The sequence below is a fragment of the Colias eurytheme genome, chromosome 7 (assembly GCF_061535395.1).
Source record: "Colias eurytheme isolate Ceu_HAF_F1 chromosome 7, ilColEury1 Martin Lab GWU primary, whole genome shotgun sequence".
Lineage (NCBI taxonomy): Eukaryota > Metazoa > Arthropoda > Insecta > Lepidoptera > Pieridae > Colias > Colias eurytheme.
This window is the reverse complement of record NC_142986.1, coordinates 8,121,719-8,144,378: the sequence shown is the minus strand read 5'-3', so window position 1 is coordinate 8,144,378 and position 22,660 is coordinate 8,121,719. Positions and strand designations below refer to the sequence as shown.

Below are 22,660 nucleotides of genomic sequence, written 5' to 3'. Positions count from 1 at the left end.
CCACCTCGATTGTAACACTACAGATAAATGAAGAATAATTTAAACCTATACACTGTTTCTGCGATCGTTTATAGTAAACAAGTGATAAAAAGCATAACCTTTATTAAACTTATTTATGGAAAGTAAAACGAAACGAAAATGAATTGTTCACACCTACACACACGTTGAGATAATAACATCTACCCACGCACACATCGATGCTTGCAGGGCAACTGGAAAATGTACGTACAATTATTTTCCTATCGTCTTTCGTAATTACACATGTGAAAAGGTTTCTCGGAAAATTTAAAATGGAAGAAAATCAATTAATACCGTTCGTTCAATATTTTCAAATAGTATCCAGATACAATACATAGTGTCCTTTTCAGTCTTAATGGAATGACAAACTGATCACGATTATTCTTCATAACGATATCATCAAAAACGTGCTACAATAGACAATGAATGATTCTTATTCAATTGTGCATGACGCAAGAATTGATTGCAAACATCGAGGAAAACAATTACCGAATTTAAAAGAAAGTATTTACGTTGCACTTACGTACTAACGATAACAAAGGACGAATATGTGAAGTTTATTCCTTTGTTTCTCGAAAAATGTGTAAAAATACAGACTATGATAAATTAATAAAAATTTCAGTAGGCAGTTTCAGCCAACGTACCATATGTTACTATAGTTTATTCCATGAGCCAATATAATAATGCAATACCATTTAAAAACCAATTAATGACTTTTACCAATACAAAACTCGCGGGAAGCCATGTAAACACAACGCCTTGTAGGGTAACGACCATATCGCAACACAAATAGGATATTGTCTAAATATAACAATTTAAAAATAAACCGTTTTCGGAGGGGAACGCTCCACGTGTCTTCGAAACGATAATATTTATGGCCGCGTATGTGACGCACTCGCTTCCAAAACATTTGGTGACTCGAAACAATGCATCGGGATATTCACAGCCAGGCTTCCGTTTGATATATTGAACATAAGTTTACACTTAACTTACAAAACCTTTTGATGGAGGCCTACTTTACGATGGATATTGACATATCAACATAACAAGAAAACAATCGAATAATTTACCGTGAGAAAACAGAAACACAGAGACTTATCATTTCAGTATTTTTAAGATAAAGATATAAAAAGAATCTCGATACGCAAATTCTTCAAATTCAACAGGATGGCGGTTCTACAGGGGTCTTAGTACGCAATGAAAAAAAGAAAAATGATGGTGTGAACGCTGGTACCGGCTGCTTAGTCGCGTGGGCGTAAGTCGAACTCGTCGGAAAAATAGCGAAAGTATAAGGATATTCCTTAATTCAAGAATTTTACCTACTATTGACATGAATACGTCAAATAAAACGTAATGAGCCCATGCTCCCGTTACATATTTAAATATTAATCAAATGTACAAGGTAACTATAAAACCTATACCAATAAAGTATGAACACTGCCGCCCGTGAACCGATGTTTATCATAAATACGTGTTTGGTTTATTATTTACATAGGTTAAGGTAACGAAACACAGTTAATTACTGGTTATTTCGATGAACACATTAACTCAAGTTGAGATTAGGTTTAATGACAAAAAAAAATTAAAAGTATTGCCCCGACCTTCCTAGAAATTAACATCTAGATGCTAATTGAAAAATTCCTTTAGGAATTTTTACAATTCTCTTCGATTGCGGCTATTTTAAGCAATTAAATGAAACCCTAATGAACAAAACGTCTCGGCCTGTCCCTCGGCGCCTTACCTCAAAAATTAAAAAAGAACAAATACATATTTACAAGTCATCCAGCAACAACAAGTAATTAAGGGTACTCAAGAGCTTTATGTGCAATTCCCGGGAACAAACACTACTTGGCGAGAGTGTGACGCAGCGAGCAACGTCCTACGCCGCAAAATCACACGTGTATAAAGGTCACAGGCAGACCGACCTACCCAATATACTCGCCTTGTTTGTTTGCTTTATATATTATGTTTATTTGGAGACCGTGTGAATGGAATTGGGTAATCATAGATATATTTATGGCACGAGATTTCGGGAACGATACTTTTTAGGGTTCCGTAGCCAAAATGGCAAAAACGGAACCCTTATAGTTTCGTCATGTCCGTCTGTCCGTCTGTCCGTCTGTCCGTCTGTCACAGCCGATTTACTCGGAAACTATAAGTACTACAGTGATGAAATTTGATGGGAATATGTGTTGTATGAACCGCTACAAAAATATGACACTAAATAGTAAAAAAAAGAATTGGGGGTGGGGCCCCCCATACATGTAACTGAGGGATGAAATTTTTTTTTTCGATGTACATACCCGTGTGGGGTATCAATGGAAAGGTCTTTTAAAATGATATAAAGTTTTCTAAAAAACATTTTCTTAAAGTGAACGGTTTTTGAGATATCAGCTCTCAAAGTCGTAAAAAGTATGTCCCCCCCCTCTATTTTTATAACTACGGGGTATAAAATTCTAAAAAAAATAGAGGTGATGCATGCTAATTAACTCTTTCAACGATTTTTGGTTTGATCAAAGTATCTCTTATAGTTTTTGAGATAGGTTGATTTAACTGTAATTTATTATATTTGCTGCTACGGAACCCTTTGTGCGCGAGCCCGACTCGCACTTGGCCGGTTTTTTATTATTACTTGCGTTGTGTTTATCTCGAATATCGGAGAATATATTGCTGAAATAAATAAACGATATTTATAAGACTACGTGTACGAATGAGAAAACGTAAATATTATGATTGAACTATTGATTTCTATTACGTACAAGTTACAATAGCGTTTTCGACACAACACCGGGCAATCAAATAAAAAAACGAGAGGTCACAGTTTTTAACACAATCGACGGAAACGAAGGGACCCATAAAGTAAATAGTATAATAACAAGCTGTAAATAGTAAATACCGAAAAGGGCGACGAACGATTTCCGTGTATGACAATGTAAACAATAAATAATTACTGGAAACGCTTATTGAAACGACTCGTGCCAATTCAATGTAGGTAAACGACCACAATATCTTCAATGAGAATAAATTAAAACGGTAATGCTTTGATTGGCACTTTGCGCCTTCGTTTTGTGAATGTTTTATAAGGATAATATTTCATTCTCAATGTTCGAAAAAAATCATTTGGTGTCGTTTCGGAAAACATTAATTCTATTTAAATATATTTATGATTGTGGAAGTCAACACGTGCGATAGTAGTCCAACTAAAAATAAATCTAGATCTAGATTTTGTACACGTTTTTAAAATAGCCGAAAGGCGACTAATTCAATCGTAAATAGAAATAGAATTTAACTTATATATTCCGAAAATGGATAAACTAAGCTCTGTCTAATATATTTTATTGGGTAACTGTACATTATATCTAATTCATCAAGTTATTTTTACCTCATTATATTATTAACCTCGTATAAAAAATATATTTAAATGTACAGCAATTTGAAATGAGTGGGTGTAAAATACAGCCTACCTATAGTCACGTACACTATACGTAGAAATTACACAGTTTTTTAATAACTAACGTGGTCTTATTGAAAAAACTTACCTCATTAATGTGTTTGTATGTCTTGATAAGGTCCACACTAAGTTTCCTTAGCGGCGCTGTCGAGGGGTCCCGAAAATGATGTGGTATCCGTGCTTGCATAGCCTGATGACACGAAAACATGCTGATTAGTTCGCCGCTGTCGAGCCACAGTAAGCAATAAACGATAAATAGTAGATAATAATATATGTAATTGCAACACAAAGAAGTACAGGCACAAATAAAAAGCTATAGAAAAATAGGAGTTGTAATGAATGATAGTACTTATAAATAACGTATATTTTGACTAAGAACACTAAGGGTGAATAATAAATGAAACGTGCAAGATGGACGCGGTAACGAAAAGCATTATAGAACAAAATATGTAAAGTACTACTTAAATAAAATATATTGCGGAAAATTGCCGTCGTCTAAATAAGAATTTCGCATTCTTATTAGAGGATAAGGCAATGAATGGTGAATAAACACGAGACAGTTCGTTCGTATCAATGCTTTGAATTATGGCTTTAATAGCTCGTTTGCACGGCGTCTCATGTATGGGAGTTCGAAAGTGTATCAATGTAAAAGAACCTTAATTTGTATTACCTACTAACCGTATTTCGTATTATAATGTATCATACAAGAGTTCGTAACAGAATTTAGTGGTAAAATTTATACATCGAATGAATGCGATATAGTAGGGCGAAAAAAGAAACGAGTGGCAATATGTCTAAGCGCTCCCGTGAGCACATCAACCCTTCAGTGAAAGAGAACTAAGTTGTACGCAATTAGTGGCACTTAAGGAGGATAATTTATTTAGCCGTGCATAATGTGTAGCTCGATGCGCGTTAATGATACTCCTTAATAAAACAATCAGACGTACGCGTGTTCAAGAATCTTAGACGAGAAACGAGAGTTTGGACATACTATACCTACTATGCTATTCAAAAGCATCAATTTCTGAAAAGTTGCCATGCCTATCTATGCACGATTATATTTCATGTTTATGTTTAAAAATGTACCAATAAAAAATATAAGAAAAAAATAATTTCATCTAATTCTTCCTTATCCAAACGTTTATATCTAAAAAGGACCGACTTTCTAGTTAGAAAACATTGAATTAAGAATACTCGTTTAAACTTCTTGTATTGTCTTTAGAACTTTTCTTATCCTAGTTGCAACCTACAAATCGTTACCCTACACGGCTACAACGACCACCTCAACCGTGTTACCCTGACAACCCAGTTAGTGTCGGCCGATATACGTTTAGGATTTGTGGCCCGAACTGCCTCGTGCATCATTTACCTGGGCGGGGATACGGTAGCGCAGGAAAGCTCTTGGGTTGCGCACGGGGGCGCTCACCTGAATGTCCGACGGTGCGCTCATGGAGGCGAGCTGGTCCTCGGCGACCAGCCGCCCGTATAGGGGCACGTGTCGCCGCTCGCCGCCGGCGGCCTCCGGCATGCCGCCGCCGACAACGCCCACTGGAACAAAACAAATACATTAGGCACATGGTGACGCTTCCTTGGAAAAATTATAACCGTACGTCAAATCTGTAGTGCAAGTAATCTTCTTCTTCTTCTTTCTTATATATAAAAATGAATCGCAAAATGTGTTGGTAAGCGCATAACTAAAGAACGGCTGAACCGATTTCGATAATTCTTTTTCTATTATATTCCTTGAAGTACGAGGATGGTTCTTATGTAGAGAAAACGTAAACATGTACCACGGGCGAAGCCGGGGCGGACCGCTAGTTACAAATAAAAACTCGGAAACACATATTTTTTAAGACGTATTGTTTGATCTGCAAGGCTATATGTCTGTATATTGCTTGTAGTATAAATTAAAGGTTTCATTATATGAAGTAAGAATTATAACTATTGTCTCTTACGAGCTAAAAGCGTATACTAGAAACAATACCTAAATACATGTATACAATACTCAGCAAATGTAGTTTTATCAGTTATCTGAAATGTTGGTCCAAAACATGACTTATGTAACTACAAACTCGTATACTGTAAAATCTCTTGACCAGTCGGGTCAGTTAAAAATATTCAATCCACTTTCTAGAGCCGGAGCGATAAGAATGCATTACTATGGGTTCCGATGTGATTCATACTTCTTGCATTGCAAGCTCGATTCGTTTTGAAATCCATTTCACAAAACGGTCGTCGTTTACTCAAATGTGCAATTGAATTAATTACCTATACTTATATGTATAGGGTATATTTTTAACATATTTATTTATGTAATAATAGAATAATAAATAACGCAAATGTTATGAAACCCAAACATTTGTTATTACTTACATTATTATTAATTGGAACACGGTTCTCAGCGTCTAATGTTAGATTGTAAACATAAAGCAAAGTATTATTCAATTATCTATTAATTGATGTTGTGTTATAACTCTAATCCATTAATACCCAACTAGATTAAAAAAATATAAAAGCTGCGTGTTAAACAATCGTAACAAAGGTTTTATTGCTAATTGATTAATCAAAATTACTTCAAACAAAACACTTTTCCGAGTTATTATAACATAACATTTAGTACATAATATTTTATTTGTGATTATTTTACCTGACTACGAATAACATTCAATGATATAGACCGTACCTAAAACAATTATTTTGAGCGATAGCTAATTGTTATTATTATTGTTTGAAGTCATAAAATAAGACGTATGTATTACTACTTTAAAGCACACACTGATAGATTTTCATATCTGTAATAAGGTAATAGTTTTTTTTTTTATTTATATTGATCCTTTAATTGTCTCGATATGCATTTAACTATTGACAAAGATACTAATCGGTATAATGTTTAACGACATTGTCTTAGATAAGCGCTAGATACCTTAGGAAATTTTATGGTCTAATAAAATGGATATTGTATAGGTAATAAGAAGAGACATAAACCGTCCTGTAGGCGTCCATAGGCGTAAACTAGTTTGCTCAATCATAACATAATTCATATTTCAAGCAATAACTAATTATAGAAAGAAACTTTTGCAGCATTAATGAACTTATAGGAGGCACTAGTATATCAATAATTTAATCACCTACCCATAAAAATTAGGGAATTGACATCGAATATTTTTAAAAATAAAGTATATAATATAGACTGCTACAAGCTAAAAATTATTATAGTGTTAAGGAATACTTGAATGATAATGACATTAATGTATGAGTTTTAATATGCATAATTTAATTGTAATTTTGTATGTATTTTGTAATTTATTGTCTTTTTATTGTTGATTGAATGTATTAATGTGTAAAGATATCATTGATAATTTAATTTGTACTTTAAAAAAAATTTTTGCATGCCATTTACAATGGCAGTATATGTGTATAAATATTGTATATTAACACCTTTGTATGACCATATGCATGCAAATAAACTGATTTGATTTGATTTGAATAATATCAATCCCACTATCATAAAATGATGCTACGCGATTGATTATTTGTATTTCACCTAAGACAGACAATAAAACGGTTAAACAGATACAATATTGTACTTTCCCGGCGTGTGTCAATCACGCGGGTGCCATAGTTCAGATTTCCATAAACGAGTCGCATTCACCTTGCCCGCCCACACGCGCACCTCAACATTTTTCTTATGAATCACGTATCATATGCAAACAGACGTTTACTTTCCGAGAAAATATATTTCGATGATCCCGCTTTAGTCATAGTATATTTCTGTATGTGATTATGGTTCTCTGGAGAAGGTGAATTTTAGGAACATCGATCATGTTCCCTTTATACTTTTGAGTACTCATATTCATTCACCGCTGGCGTATAAGATAAATTTATTCATGATATCGTTCACATTTTGTTTATTTACGTATAAGACATATTGTAAAAGTTTTCTAAACACATGCCAGCTACCCTACATTAACTCTTCAACTCATGCATACATTACACTTGTAACAGTATACAAAATGTGTAAGTATCAATATTTCGCAAACTTGAACGCACTTAAGTAGAGACTCACTAAGCCTCCCTCGTATTTGTTTTGACAAGTTTGAAATTTTAATACTTTGACATTTTACCTTGCTTACATTTTATTACAATTATCGGTATAAAGTTGGAGTAATAATAAAGTTGGACATTTCACATTTGATACCACGATGAATAATATTCTGCTCGAGCTCTGTTAAAAATCAAAAGTTAAGTTTTTTACATTAACAGGTAACTAGCTGAATCAATTTCTGAAATAAACAATTTTCAGCATCTTTAAGTAAACAACAATCTACAATCGATAGTAAAAACATTTGGAAAAAACTAAACAGCTTCTCAGGTAGTGAATTAAAAACCGTAATGATAATGACAAAAACAGTCTTGAATGCAGAGGTCACAGACAAGTTAATTCTACGTTATTTATTTACAGTCTGGCAAAGTGACATTTCATAAAACAGCACCGTCCACGCCGAGTCGCGACTGCCGTTGCCTGACGTGCAGTGTTTAGGAGGAAAAGTTCGTTCAACGTCTTAGACTTCGTGTTTTACGGCTGAATATTAAAATTTAAATTAATATCCGAACTTTAAATTACTATTTCTCGCTATAATATTCAGTTCAAATAGTTCACACAATTTACAGGTGAGGTGTTTTAGGAATTGGAAAAGATTTCTCGTGACAATCGTTATGTAATTTGACTTTTTCTATAGATAATAATATATCAAACACAAAATGTATACTGAAACATAAATGCAAAACATAAAAATCTGCTCAATGAATAGACAAAATGTTACATATTCATATATTTATAAGTATTATCATTTCCCTCGACATAACAAGGGTAGTCATCACTACAAACACGGTGCCCACATATCCAATAATAAGAACAAAACAAAAACAATTAGCCTTCGAGATCGAGCCTTTCTATCGCGATCACACGTCACATGTGCAGCGGAGCGCATGCTACCCAACATGTGATCGGTACTGCGTAGTTTGTTGTGAAACGCGGTTACGTTAACTAAGGCCGAAACATACGATTCGAACCTTATTCGGCTATATGACTGCCTGAACTTTGATAGCTACCTACCAACGGTAACATAAGAACGCTTAAAAACTGGTTATGGTCACTTATAATGCGATAATATAGAGCAACCGCACATAACCTACGCACGAATATTATAAGTAGTCAGTGTTAATACATTTAACGTCTTGTTTACAGCCATAAGCCCTGACATAAAGCCAGCGTTATGATAAAAACAAGCGTTAAAAATGCTTGTTTTTTCAAACAAAGATTGTGTTCACAGCTTAGCTGTACGAAGATGACTCTCAAGTTTCTTCTGTTGGGTGACATAACAAGCGCTTACGGTGCAAGATCAGACTGAAAATTTTCCGATTTGTTTTAATACTTTACAAAGTTGTTACAACTTCAAAAATTGTTACTCGTCATTGGAGCCAATTAAAGTTGGACCGTTACTTCTAGAAGCAATTTGAACCGCGTAATAACATCTGTACTATTATGTTCATGACGGAAAAAATAAATCAAAGTACATAATATATTTTTATAGAAATAATGTCAACATTATTCTTCGTTCATATTCTATCTCGTCCATTGACGAGTCGAAGTATCCGGATGCATATAATTAAGACATTTATAGCTATAATTGGTTTGGAATGTAAACAATACGTGATTAGTATTTTTTTTCATTAACACAATCGGAAAGCGTTTAGTAGTGCAGGGTTGTGTAATGTAATGGTTATGCAAATGTAAAAGATGTAATAATAATTAACTTACAAGCGCTTACAGGTAATAACAAATTGCAGTGTTTGTAGGTAATAAGTTTAAGAATATAGTATGAACCCTTACTTGTGTGGGCGTATGCATAAAGGGGATTTTCTTATAAAACGCAAGACCTACTCATGCATAAAGTAGGGTGAGGCAAAATTTAAAACTCATAAAAAAACATAAAAAAAAAGTCATAAAATTGTGCGCGTGTATTAGATATCACAATAGCCCTTATATTTACTACAATAGCGCAAATATACAGCAAATAGGATAATGATTTTTCAGAGTTTCACAGCACACAACATGTTTTCTAATATGTAGTAAGCGTAGGGTTAGCACTTTGTAACGCTTCATAATCATAAGTAGATAGTAATAATCAGATAGACACGTGTAAAGAAAAATCTCACGCAATTTTAAGAGATACCTTTCGTCTTCAACACGTGAGAACACAGAAAATTTACCAGGGACCTCATGAATTATAATGCAAACAGATTTAAGAAAAAGAATATTTCAGCATTTTTTCATTTTAATGTTTGGACGAATATAATCTATTAACTCTATCTCTGCATCTATTTGCCTTAATGCAAAAATATTCAAGACATTCTTTAAATCACCAGTTATATGGGGGTTTATGATACAAAAAATTAAATATTCAACGTAGAAAGGTAACAGGCGGCGAAAGCGCAAACGATCTTTGCATCTAACTATATTATAGCAAGCTCGCTTTTAACTGCGCAGTTTACCGACCAGTCTGACGAGAGCTGTGTGTTACTAGTGGGTTTCCCCGGCCGGATCTAAAAGGCTTCAACGGCGAGAGGTTGAATGGATCACGTGAAGCTGGTGTATGCGGGCGACGAACGAGGTAAGCTGCTACGTCACCAGTGCAGGCCGTTTGAAACCGGCCGCGGTGCCGGCCGACAACCTGTGGTAGCTATGCGCGGAATGTGACTACTCGGTGGCGTGGGAGGTTCAAGATAGCCCGTTTCGCTATTTACGTACCGCAAATGCAGTTTTATTTATATTCATTTAACACCTAACGTGCATAATTGAGTATAAATATGGCTATTACTGTTCGATTTACAAACCCCTTATAGAATTGTCATTAAGTTAACGCACTCGTTATTATTGTTTGCAATAATCAAATCAGTTCAACAGACTAATCGATGACGCAATATACGTTTATCTCGACCACGAAAATATAATTCTTTGTATCTTAAGTTCCGGTTGCCTTTCTGACTATTAGGACGAAAACGCGTGAAATATTCGTGACAAACATTGACTCGCGTTTTCAAATGACTGTTTATTTTCGGTATTAATCACTTCGCAGAATTGTAAGCGTGCCGATCTATCAATAAACTTTTAAAGGTAGTATAGCAATACAAAGTTAAAATAAGACGAATGAGTAGCCATGTGAGGCAACTGCGCAATTTTCTCATCTACGAACATTCCGCTTTAGCAACGTCTATCTCAGCTCATATCGCTTATATCCCTCCATGCAAGTAGGTACTACTAAAATCTTGCGTGTATTTGAACTTACTTTGATGGTTGTTTTCCTCCGATTTCATAGACATCCCTCGCCGCCAAATTGTTATACACTTACTCCGATATAAACACAGAACAAAGGACTTATCACTAAACACAATCAATCGGTTCGGGAACAAAGACCGTGGGCCACACTGTATTATTAAAACAAAGAAGCACTTCAATCAGCTCGCTGCTATCTGAAATCATGGTTCGGCGCTGCGGCATCTTTCGCATTTGCTTTTTTATTGTTAAATATCGAGTGTTGAGGTGCGAGACTGTTCTCGGCCGCGTCCTTGCGCGTCGCTCGCGTCCCGCGTGTTATTGTTGTGCAACTTTATACACGTGGCGTTGTTGTGAACGCGTAATACGTCAATATCATCGATAAGAAAGGTATGCTGGCGCGCGGCGCAAACCGTCCATCGCAACTAACGCGTGAACTCGACGCTAGTAAGTAATAAACGAGCGGAAGGCCACGTGATTCAGATGACAAACATGTCGCCAGACTACGCTGGCCGAACACGATTTTATCGATACTAGATTAAAAATTGACTGACGTGCTAGCTCGAAATCGCTGAGATTTATCTTTATGTATTGCATGCGTACTGGTAGATTATCATATATACATGTCAAGTTTTACTTTTTAGTCAGACTGGCTATTAAAAGTTATTAATGAGTATTACCAAAAATGTCTCGATAAAAAATACTGCGAGCATTACAAATTGCAGCATTTTGATGCACTCGATAAAAGAGGGCTGCAAACAAATTTTTCCAAAGCCAAATTCCTTTTTTCCCGGCTGCTAGCCACGCAATTTCTTCGATTGTATGCAAATCCTCGACGCAAACAAAGAATGAAAAAGCACCACTGCAGACGTTCGTTGCAAGCTCCGTCCCACCTGTGTACCCGTCCCGTCTGAGCTAGCGAACAAACTAGAGACAAGCGGGTAGCAAACTACGACAAAATCCTTCCTAGAACGGAGCCGTAGCGTAAACAATCCCACCAACACATTATTCCGGAATAGATCTCATCTCTTTACATATCGACCGCCAACGTCTTGTCGAGCACGATTTTATTAGCTGTCTTGGAGTGTGAATAATTCAGCGGGTTTTCTATTAAGTACTTAGGCAGAGGAATAATGCATCTAACAGATTTTCGTTGTGGCAGCATTGTCGCATAAATAAGACCCTTGGAGCCATAACAAATTTCACTGGTCTGTTTTTTTCGTATGTCAATTGTGATTTTCTAGGAATCACACAAGTACAAATATCAACATACAATCGAGTGGATTTTACAATATTACTCACTGTTTAATACGCCGAATATTTGTTATACTACAGTTATTACTGTAATTTAAATACCTCTTGTTTGTGAATAAGAAAAAATGGAGTGCCGCTGTTTATTTTAATTAACACGAAAACATAAGAATTTTTACGTTCAGGTATTTTCCTTTATATACTACTTTGTTCGTTTTATGGTATTATGTACCTACCTACATTTAAATGGGTAAAGCTCATTAAGGAAAAGTTGGATAACAAATACAATACTGTATTGTCCATAAGAAACATCCTATTGAAACTGTGTACAGGAAGTAGAAAAAACAATAAATCATACAGAAAAGAAACAAATATAGAAAAATATAAGCCTACATTTCAAAGAGTCGCCGAAATTGAGACGTTGATTAATTAGCAATGTTGGTTGGGTCAATAATTCTTCTATTCTAAATATGATGGAATCATAGAATACCTACTTGCAGGACAAAAACGAAGTCTAAGTTAATTTCGGAACTGAAATATCTAGTTATTTGTTAGGTAAAGAGATGGAGTCTAAGGAGTAAGGACTTAAACAAATATGGCTGGTACCTAATATCATACTTATAATAATAAAGTATGTATTGTAGGTACACTTAGCTTAGACCAAGGCGGCAACGCGTGTGGTACGTGTGTCATGACCGTGACCTTTGTCCTTTCCACACCACGCAATGCGAATTGAGGAAAATGGACACTCATTATTCGGCGAGTTTGGACAGTGCACAGATCTTGGACGTTATTATAGATGAGACCATCTAACTGCAGATCGCGGGGCTCAGGTTTAACGGCTGGTTCGCGCGTCTGGCCGTTAACCCGAGGCCCGACGGGTATGCGCGCGAAAACACCGCGCCCGCGCCGTTACCGTATACTAAATAGATCATTGATGACTTCGCAATTGTAGCTTAGGAGATAGCAAACAAATTCGGTCACTGTGCTCTCGGAGACTCGACTTTCGTTGACCGTTACGACGAGGAAAAAGTATTTCGGAGAAATGTGAATGAGACGGCGCGCGTGATTCGTTGCGGCACGCTTCAAGTGCTTAGTTATTTTGCTATGTTTTGTTATTATATTAATTTATGTTCTAATTCGTACAACTAAGGGCCGATTTTTCAATCCATGTCAGGGTTAAAACTTATGCGCCCAATAAAGTATTACACGATAATATTAAAATGTCACCCGTAAACTGTCAAAGACGGGCAAATAATACATTTTTGAAATGGTAGTGTAATACCGTTATTCGACGAATAAGTTTGGACCAAGGATTGAAAAATCAGCCCTTATATGTTTTATTTCTGAGGAAGTAAGTAATAGGTAGGCAAAATTTTTATTGATCCAAGAGTATCAAAATGATCCATCATATCAAGGAATCAACACTTATTGTCATTAAAACAGACTACTTAATTGGCATGAAATTAAACACCAACAGTATTATTAATATTTAATTTATTAAATATGTTTACGTATTTGTATGAATGTTATGTACTGAACATTGATGAAATAGAGTATACACTGTACACAGATTCAAGAAAATATAATCAAATAAACTTAATGTAGTTATCACATCAAATTCTCAACAGACTCTCATCAGCAATTATCACAACTGTTTACTGTATCATTATTTTTCTTCTCATCAATTCAAGAGACCACAAATCTGAATAGAGAACTGCCTACAGCAGGACGAATCATGTCCTTTACATTCTTTGATATAATATTATTAAAATATGAATACTTTGAATTAACCCATGCTGCTATAAAGATTTTCAACACACTGAATAAAAGCCATAAAACAATATCACAGTACATATCTAAAAACCAATCCAAAGTATGTAGGTGTTTCGCTCTAGATAAGTGAGGCGGCGATTGCCTGCAAAAACCAGCGGTCATCGACGTTGGGGCCAGTTGGGATGCTGGCGAATTCTATATTTCCACATATATACACAAGTTTCGATAAACTTGCATCAAGTTTTTCATGAGTCAAATTGAAATTCTTATAAAATTGAACTAATCGAAATAAAACTCACGTTCAACAGTCTTGTTTTATTACGATTTTCAAGTTGCATTCATAAAAGTCATTTAAGACTTATGAGTTATGAATCATTAACATATGAATGATGCGACTGTCATCGTTTAATGGCTGCCAATTAACTTCGCCTTACTTTTTCATAAAACTTAACGACCAGCACACAACAATTACAATATGGTTTACCTACAGGAAGTAACCATATAAGACAAGTGAGCATATCCATTAATTACCAACAGTACACAGTACATATATCTTGTTTCTTCTACCGTTGAAAGTAGGTACCCGTTCATATCAATAGGGCAATGAACACACAGTGTGAAGGTCACAAAATAACCACGTAGGTAAAGGTAGGTGCTTAAAGGAAAAACAAATCGATCAGATCATTTCGCAAATAAAACTAAATATATAGATTTATAAAATTATTTATAGGAGTTGTTTTTTTTTATAAAAAGAGCAAGCCAACTTTATGCACAACTGCGAAAACTTACTTGACATGTTCACAGTAATTAGTTACGGGGAATATAAAGACGAATTAACACACTCAATATTTAATCAAGGACGAATCATTTAAAAATGTTTTATATTTTCCCCACATGAGCTAGGTTAGCATCTACGCACGTCATCCCCAAGGCGTACACGATTTAGCATTCAAAACATATATTGGCACAACCATATTTATTTAGTTGTAAGCTGTTACTTTCCATACTCATTCAATTATTAAAATAAACCACCGTTGCCCGCGCAAAAACCTTCGCGGCCGGTCGTTGACACCGAGGGGCACTTTAGGGCTGAGTCGTCACACTCCGGCAACAACGCACCTTATAATAACACTTAACTAAGTATTTATACTACGTCTCCGTGACAGGTGGAAAATTCGAAATATGTACACACGTACAGCAAATTAAAATCACGACGCGACGGTTTTTAGCACGCAACTCATTTTCCTGACTAGAAGCAACTTCCTATATTATATATTTTTTTTAATCTTTGAATCGGAACATGAAATCGTACGTAAGTAAATCCAAAATAAAAATAAATAGAAGATATCAATAATAATAATAAAGCAATTACATATTATAATGTTGTATCTAACTAACTGGTGTGGTTATTCGTTGCAAATGGGAGTTTAGATACGGATAAACTGAATATTTGTTAAATTGATAAAATACAGAATATGATAAGAAGTCATCGGTACCACCAAAGCCGAGAATAATATGATACGTAAGCGAGATTTAATCCAATTAAAATGCAAATGGTCGCCGGTGCGCAATGAAATCGTTGCCGCGAATATAATGGGTCGAATGCAAGTAGAACGTCAACAGACCGGCGGAGAAATCTTGGCTATTTAAAATGTATATGAATAACTATACAATAGCCGTGGACTGTGGCCCACGCGAGATCCTCCCGTTGCGCGCAGTTCCAACAAACTGTTGCAATGCCACAAAACGTAATATCAATCACTGATCATTTATCACTCAGACATACGTGCCAACTGTTTAAAGAAAACAATATTCATTAAGATGAATATCGTCCAAAATTGTAATTTTCAATTAAGTTGTGTCAAAATCCCAAGACACTATTCCCGTAAATATCGGCAAAGAAAAAACTGGTTTATAGTTTATACTGCGGGTATTCCATTCATAGGAAGCGGTGACTTTTTATCATAGTGTGACCCGCATGCTCGTTTGCTTGCCATTTTTTAAAATATACATGTGAAAATGCAACACAGTATCACAAACTCATTTAAAACCTACTTAGCCTATATTCCCCATATGGGAAGTTTAAAAATCTCTTAATTACTTATCGGAAACAGTTTCACTTGTAGCGGCGCTGTCGACAACGCAAGGTAGGGCTCGATTGAATTGGTTCCGCATTCCAATGTAGAATTCATTCACAGGTCGAAGACGGATCGTCTAGACTGTGTGTCGGAGAAAGGTGACCATTCACCGATGAGCCAGCCCGACTTCACCGCTTCTAAGACATGACCACTTAAACGGTTACCGTTAAAAACCTAACGGCTATGCGCGAGCTCGATGCATTCTTCTTAAAATGATATAGTTTACAATAATTATTACAAAATCACCAATTTCTTTAGAAATCAACTTGCCGCGGTAACTGAGTGGGGTGTGGCTAAGGTATCAATGAAAGCGATAAGTGCAAATTTCGATAAAATAAATGTTAACGAGCACAAGCGGACCAAAGGAAATGAGAAAACGCTAAACACAGGTAAACTATAGCAAGTTACTTTCGAAACACGATATCATCTACATGACGCTCGGTGCACGAGCGTTTGGATTTAATAGCAGCAGTGAGACCAACATCCGCATAGCAACAGCTTTCAGATTCAGACAGTGAATGAAAGTTGATTGCGGACAAAAATTCGAGTCTGTTGATGGTTTCGGTAGAGCTGTAAATATTTCGGCTCTCTGATCCCACCTCGTATGCGGGTTTGAGAGAGCTTTTCTTTGTGTTACTAAGACGCGCATTACGATTTTAGTACGTTTATATACTTTTTACTTTTACACATTGTTTTTATGTTACGGTTTTCAATAGCACATTTTTCTTTTTTAATTATCATCAAATATATATTGGGCAGGATCTAGGAATATGAGATTATTAAAATTCTAGTAAACTAAAATATTTACAAACGGAATATAAACACAATATGGACCAGAATCGGAAGCTAGATAAGTCAACAGGACTAAAGCTCGATCCCTTTAATTGCCTACAGATAAAGTTCGTAGCCAGTATTTTACTGAGTAACTTTCTAATCGGTATAAGGGTCTAGGCAGAGTATATAAATTTCCAACTGTAATTATCCCATTCTAGTTCTTTATCCATTTATCGCATTTAGAAGTATTTTGAGGGCTATTTTTGAACCAAGCATTAAGCATTAAGAATTTGTGAGCGAAACGTGAAAAGCAAGAATAAAAAGGTCGAATCGTTGATAAAAGTAATCAATAAGCTAACCAAACATCAGTTGTCCTATTTCACAGAAACTGGGTATCGGGAGCAGTATCTTTGTTTTATTTAGGTAGATCCGGCGTGACTATCTCCAATGAAGTGCCAAGCGCGTGGGTGTAGAGAGAATCCCAAACGTTCTGTTCAATGGAATTCGAGAAAACGCTAAATTCTTGCTGTAACTGAATCCGATTGTTGCTGCAGTTACATTATCTAAAATAGCCATATGGATATTTTTAAATACTGACGAGATATGAAGTTAAGATTGGAAGATGATTTTACGTTTCGTTAAATAAATTACGTATAATAAGACGTCTTAATGTAAAACTAATATTAATTCGGAATTGATCTAAAACTGAAGTATTGGATACCATACAACTTTACATGATGCAACACCTGGATAGAGGAATTTAAATAAATACATAATAACTCCCACGGATTCCCGACAGCCCGTATTGTCAAAAATCTAGTAAAATGAAGCAATAATCCAAAGTTACTGCTATTGTAACGGTGATAGGGATAATTGTGTACCAATTGAATACTGTCAAATTCTACCCCAACCGATAGAGGCGTAAAAATCTTGTTATCTAATAAAAGCGTCAATGCAGGGTTCAAGTGAATTAGATCAAAGTTTAGGGTGGGCACGTTAGGAAATTTATCGGACGATGCTATACTTTTCACACATGCTCGAATGTAATGGTGTACAAATTACATATTATTTATTACATTACGTTTCCACGAATACATCGAACTCGTTAAAACGCGTCACGGCACTTTCTATTTTAATTACCTATTTAAAAATACCTTAATGTAGGTACTGACGTATTATACACGTGTACGACATATAGAATTATGTATTTAAGATGATGAAGGATATAAAACAACCCACAAAAATTACGCGTCGGATCCGTTAATTACATACCTACAGAGTATAACTTCGCTGAAATACGTAAATGTAACTTTTAAATAAAATACGGGGGCACATAAAGCGCCATGTAATATGGTTTACAACTCAACCCTCTTCAAATGCCAGTGGAAAATCAGGTCAAAGGGATGTAGGGCAGTGATATCCACAGGTAAGAGGGATTTGTGCATTCAACAATGTACACACACACCTACACACACAGAGATTCACATGCACTTGTGTTCACTAAAGGAGGTGATAGAATGGAAAATTGCATTGTGTCCATTGAATCAAGAATCCATGAAACTTGATGCACAACTTTGATTGTTACAAGCTTAACAAAGAACATCAAAGGCCTATGCTTACACAACAGGCAATTTTTTCATGTGGTGATAACTTTATTGAACAGAGTGAAGGGATAGTGGAAATAAATATGTAACTGTTTAGCTTTTATAGAAGAATATTATGCATCATGCCTAATATCGTACTATAAAAAATGCATATACTAATATACTTTCATCAGTACATACTAATATTTGCTATGAGTACGTACCGATGAAAGTGTTTTAACAAGATTAAAAGAAAGTTGCTAGCTACAGCAAATGTTTTTTTTTTTTTTCAGAAAATAAAAATAACTTTGTAAGTTTGTTAGTATCAATAAGTTCATAATTTTACAACATTTATTTTAATCCATCAGCCCCCGGAATCTCAGACACAATAGAAAATCTATTGTGTCGCGGTCGGATCTGGCCGCTCGGTGGTTGAGAGGTTAAGTGAAAACGATCAATTTTTAATTGATACAGTAGTATGTGCTACTATAGATTAATTTCAACATGCAATTATAATTTTTTAAATTATTATCCATTGTAAAACCTATTCCAGGTTTATCCCTATTGATTATTATTTTGTATTGTATTGATTGTATTAGCCTGTTGTGTCCCAATTATTATTTATGTGAGTTTTTTTTATTTATTTACGGTATACACCAAAGCATACATAAAAACTTATGACTTAATTATAAATTTATCCATATTTCCCTTTACCATAGATAAAGTTTTGATAAAAGTGATTTAACAAAATTAATAGCGCAACTACCTATACTTTTCTTCTTTCCAAAGTAATTAATAATAGCAAGAAGAAAGAATTGTCATAAATACCTGTGTCATGTAAAATGATGTCTGAGAGTGTCTACTGTTTAGTAAAATATAATATATTTTTGTAAATTACATAATTAGTATAAAATTATTGCAATTGCTTATTATGCTCTTTAAAGCAATAACAACTAGTACATTAAGTATATTGTTCCTTTCTTATGTATATATTTTATGTACTACATTGTTAAGTATACTGCAAGTTGATGATATTCATTTTGTCAAAATCATTCAATAACTGTTGATGAGCAATTTAATCCTAGTAGTAGATTCCACTGCAGGATTACTTCGTTCACAGTTTTTTTGGATGAAACCAAAATTTTATGAATATTTATAATTAGGAGAATATAATATATCGACTAGGTTGCCAGTCAATCAAAATTTGGCCGCAAGCATGTTTAATTAAATTTTTTCACATAGATTTTTTGGAAAAAAATTCTGTTCACTTGTTATTATAGTTTACATCACAGCAAATTACATAGAGATTCTAAAAACCACAGTTGCTTTTTTCATCTGACCGCAACTCTTTTGCAGCCTGGTACAAATAGGTATGATTTCAATCCATTTATATGTTACACGTTCATAATGCACATTTATGAATCATATATCAAATTAAAGATATATTTTTTTCTTTTAATTTACATTATGGTTGCCTAATAAAATCCTTGTTAAAGATGATGGATATTTATTAATAATGGAATCTAGTCTATATATATTCTCCTAATTATAAATATACATAACATTTTGGTTTCATCAAGAAAACTATGAATGAAGTCATCCTGCAGTGGGATCTTAGACTATAGTTAATTTTATTGAGTTGAAGTTTTAGTTTTTTTTATTTTTTTATTGTCATCCTTATTAGCATTAACAACAAAAGTTACAAAACGGAATGAATATGAATTCAAAAGAGCACATTAATGTTAGTGTATACTTAGAATTTTTTTTTTTGAGAAAAACATAAAAACTACAGCTAAGCAGCATTAAGTACATTGCAATTATATCAATAGCATTTTCTTTTAATTTTTTAAATTATTATTTTCGTATTATTTTATTTGCATTATTTTATTTGCATGTATTATTTTATGTATAATACATGCAATAAAAATGTTATCTAGTAAAAAAGATCTATATCAAACTAAGTAATATAGAATTCACCTGCAATATTCAATCTTTGATATTTAGATATGGAAAATATATTGAACTACCAACAACATCTCAACTCATGATAACAAGAGGTATTTATCTTGATTATAGTGTAAATGATTGCTTTGGTACAATACAAATGTGCTGCAATGTGTGTTTCAGCTGCAGCAGCATGTTATGTTAAATAAAAACAAACATTGTGATGCAATGTTATATATAAATAAATAAAAAAGTTCATGAACTTACATTTGTTTTTGGCATTTTCGTCCATCAGCATGTTGAAATGGTGGTGGCGGTTCCACGCTGCCATTTTGCCTTCGTGCGGAGCCCCGAGAAGCACCAGGGCCGCCCCGGCGGGCCCAACTCCGTCTAGGGGCTCCAGTGTCCTCAGTACACTAAACTTTGTCACACACTCATAACCCAAGAAACATAGCTAACACTCGCTCACTGGCTTAAAAACCCCGTCGCCTCTGACGGCGGTGTCATCGGCGCCAACTCGCGCCGCACATGCCTTCGCACTTCCGCTCACGCACTTAACGATGCACTCGCGTAAATAAGCACGATCAACACGACACGCGGTGATTCACCTCCGTTGCCTACAGCGCTCCGCACTGCAGAGTGCAGGCGGAATGTAGCGTGCGCCCGGCGCCCGCCAACCCTACCAGACTGACACCCAAACACTTCGTCGTCACGTGCGCTCCGGCCGCACCGACACCACCACAACTATCCTCTATTCTTTGCGCATCAAAACAATAATGCACACGCGAGAAAATATCACCGTTCTATTTCAATTTATGAAAATAAATTGAACGCAATGTTACGGAATGCGACGAGAGCGAGCAAGACGGACGACGCGATTTGCCTTCTTCGATCCGAATCAGACGGACTCGAATCGAACTCTCTAGCCGCGAACAAAATAATAACAAATATGCATGAGAGATGCTTGCTGTATTGTGCACGTGGGTTGCGTCACAGAGAAGTCACTTATTTCACCACGTTAAATAAAAACAATTCTCTGTACAGACTAACAATAATCTTGCATAGCTTTCAAGTAAAGCGAATCGGTGAACGATTTCAAAATTTTACGAAATACGAACTACACCATTAAACACACAAGTATCAAAACTGATCGATAGATTTAAAATTCACTAAAGCAATTATATCGTCACCAACTACACTATTTGTAAACAAAGCACAGCCCGTGTTACATTCAGTAAATTATTGGTTTTGGAACCGAAATCGCGAACGCGTTGATCAAGCGCGACAAGTAGGACAAAACATGGCAGACTTTACCAAAAGCACCACGAACTTTGTCTTTGGTTCTTTTTATTTTTAAATTACGTTATTGCCAGTTTATAAGCGTTGATCTTATAGTTTTGTATTATTAAATAAAATAAATTAAGCTGCTTGATACTATTATAATGCTTAAAGTTTCAATATATTTTGAGAGGATGACTTTTAAACATTTTTATGAAAATAGCATGTTAGAAATAATTTTTATCGTCATAAACCATAGAGTACAGAATGTTGGTGAAATCCCAATGTTACCAGTTACAATCTAATGTTAAGAAATGCTTATTTTTTTATTGTATTAATAAGTATTACAAAATATTATATTATATCATTTTTTATTTTAAAATAATGACTTCAAGATATTTATTTAGGATAACTATACTAAATCTAATTTTGCGATAATTGAATAAAATGTACCTCATATATTAATTGTAATGTTTGATCGTTATTAATTTCTTTTAAATTACACTTTATTTTACAACTGTGTACAATACATATTTATAAGGAAAGTTATTTTAAGTAGTTACATATTTGAATTTTAAGCAATCATAAATACTGTTTTTGTCTACAGATAATGTTTTTAGTCAGGTATTTTAAAATATGTTGAGATATTCAAATAACTTGAATTTAGATGCTTGTACAAAAAAATTGGAGGTTAGGAAATAAATATATTACTTTGAAATAATATATTACTTTGAAAGCATGTGTATTGTGTACATTTGATTCGTCTTCCCTCTGTGAATGGCTCCATTCAGAAGACGGACTCTGCCGATGTGCTTTGTAAGTGGGCATTTGTTCCTACATAATTATTTTAGGTCGAGAAATACCTGAAGAGATATTTTTTCCGTAAATGTGAGTAAAATAATGAAGCATAGCAACTCGAAGAAACCACAGACTTTTTTTGTAACTGACAAAGTCAATACTTACAGACTATTGAATATTTATTAATTAATACTCATTACAATCATAAATGAATTTATGATTTAGATTGCCTTTAATTAATATTTTTTTTATGTTCGATTATAAATCTGTTATTGATAGATAAGGACAATTGTTAAGACTAAAATTTTATAGT

General features: G+C 34.7%; 1 protein-coding gene across 6 annotated transcripts in view; it reads right to left on the bottom strand.

Annotated features, from left to right (window-relative positions):
* The window catches only part of mnb (minibrain), a 122,400-nt gene extending 100,812 nt beyond the window's left edge, over nucleotides 1–21,588 (bottom strand). For 3 of the 6 annotated variants that reach the window (XR_016456911.1, XM_090103570.1, XM_090103564.1), the window contains exons 1-3: nucleotides 20,539–21,588; nucleotides 4,839–5,017; nucleotides 3,558–3,659 (exon numbers count right to left, since the gene is read on the bottom strand). Coding sequence is in view for 5 of the 6 variants with exons in the window: in XM_090103570.1 (XP_089959696.1) it covers nucleotides 3,558–3,659; nucleotides 4,839–5,017; nucleotides 20,539–20,602 (345 nt within the window). In the remaining variant the exon portion in view is untranslated. Of the gene's footprint in view, nucleotides 1–3,557; nucleotides 3,660–4,838; nucleotides 5,018–10,818; nucleotides 11,223–20,538 lie in introns of those variants that run through there. The other 3 variants (XM_090103566.1, XM_090103565.1, XM_090103568.1) reach the window with 3 other exon arrangements.
* Between the last annotated feature and the right edge of the window lie 1,072 nt (nucleotides 21,589–22,660).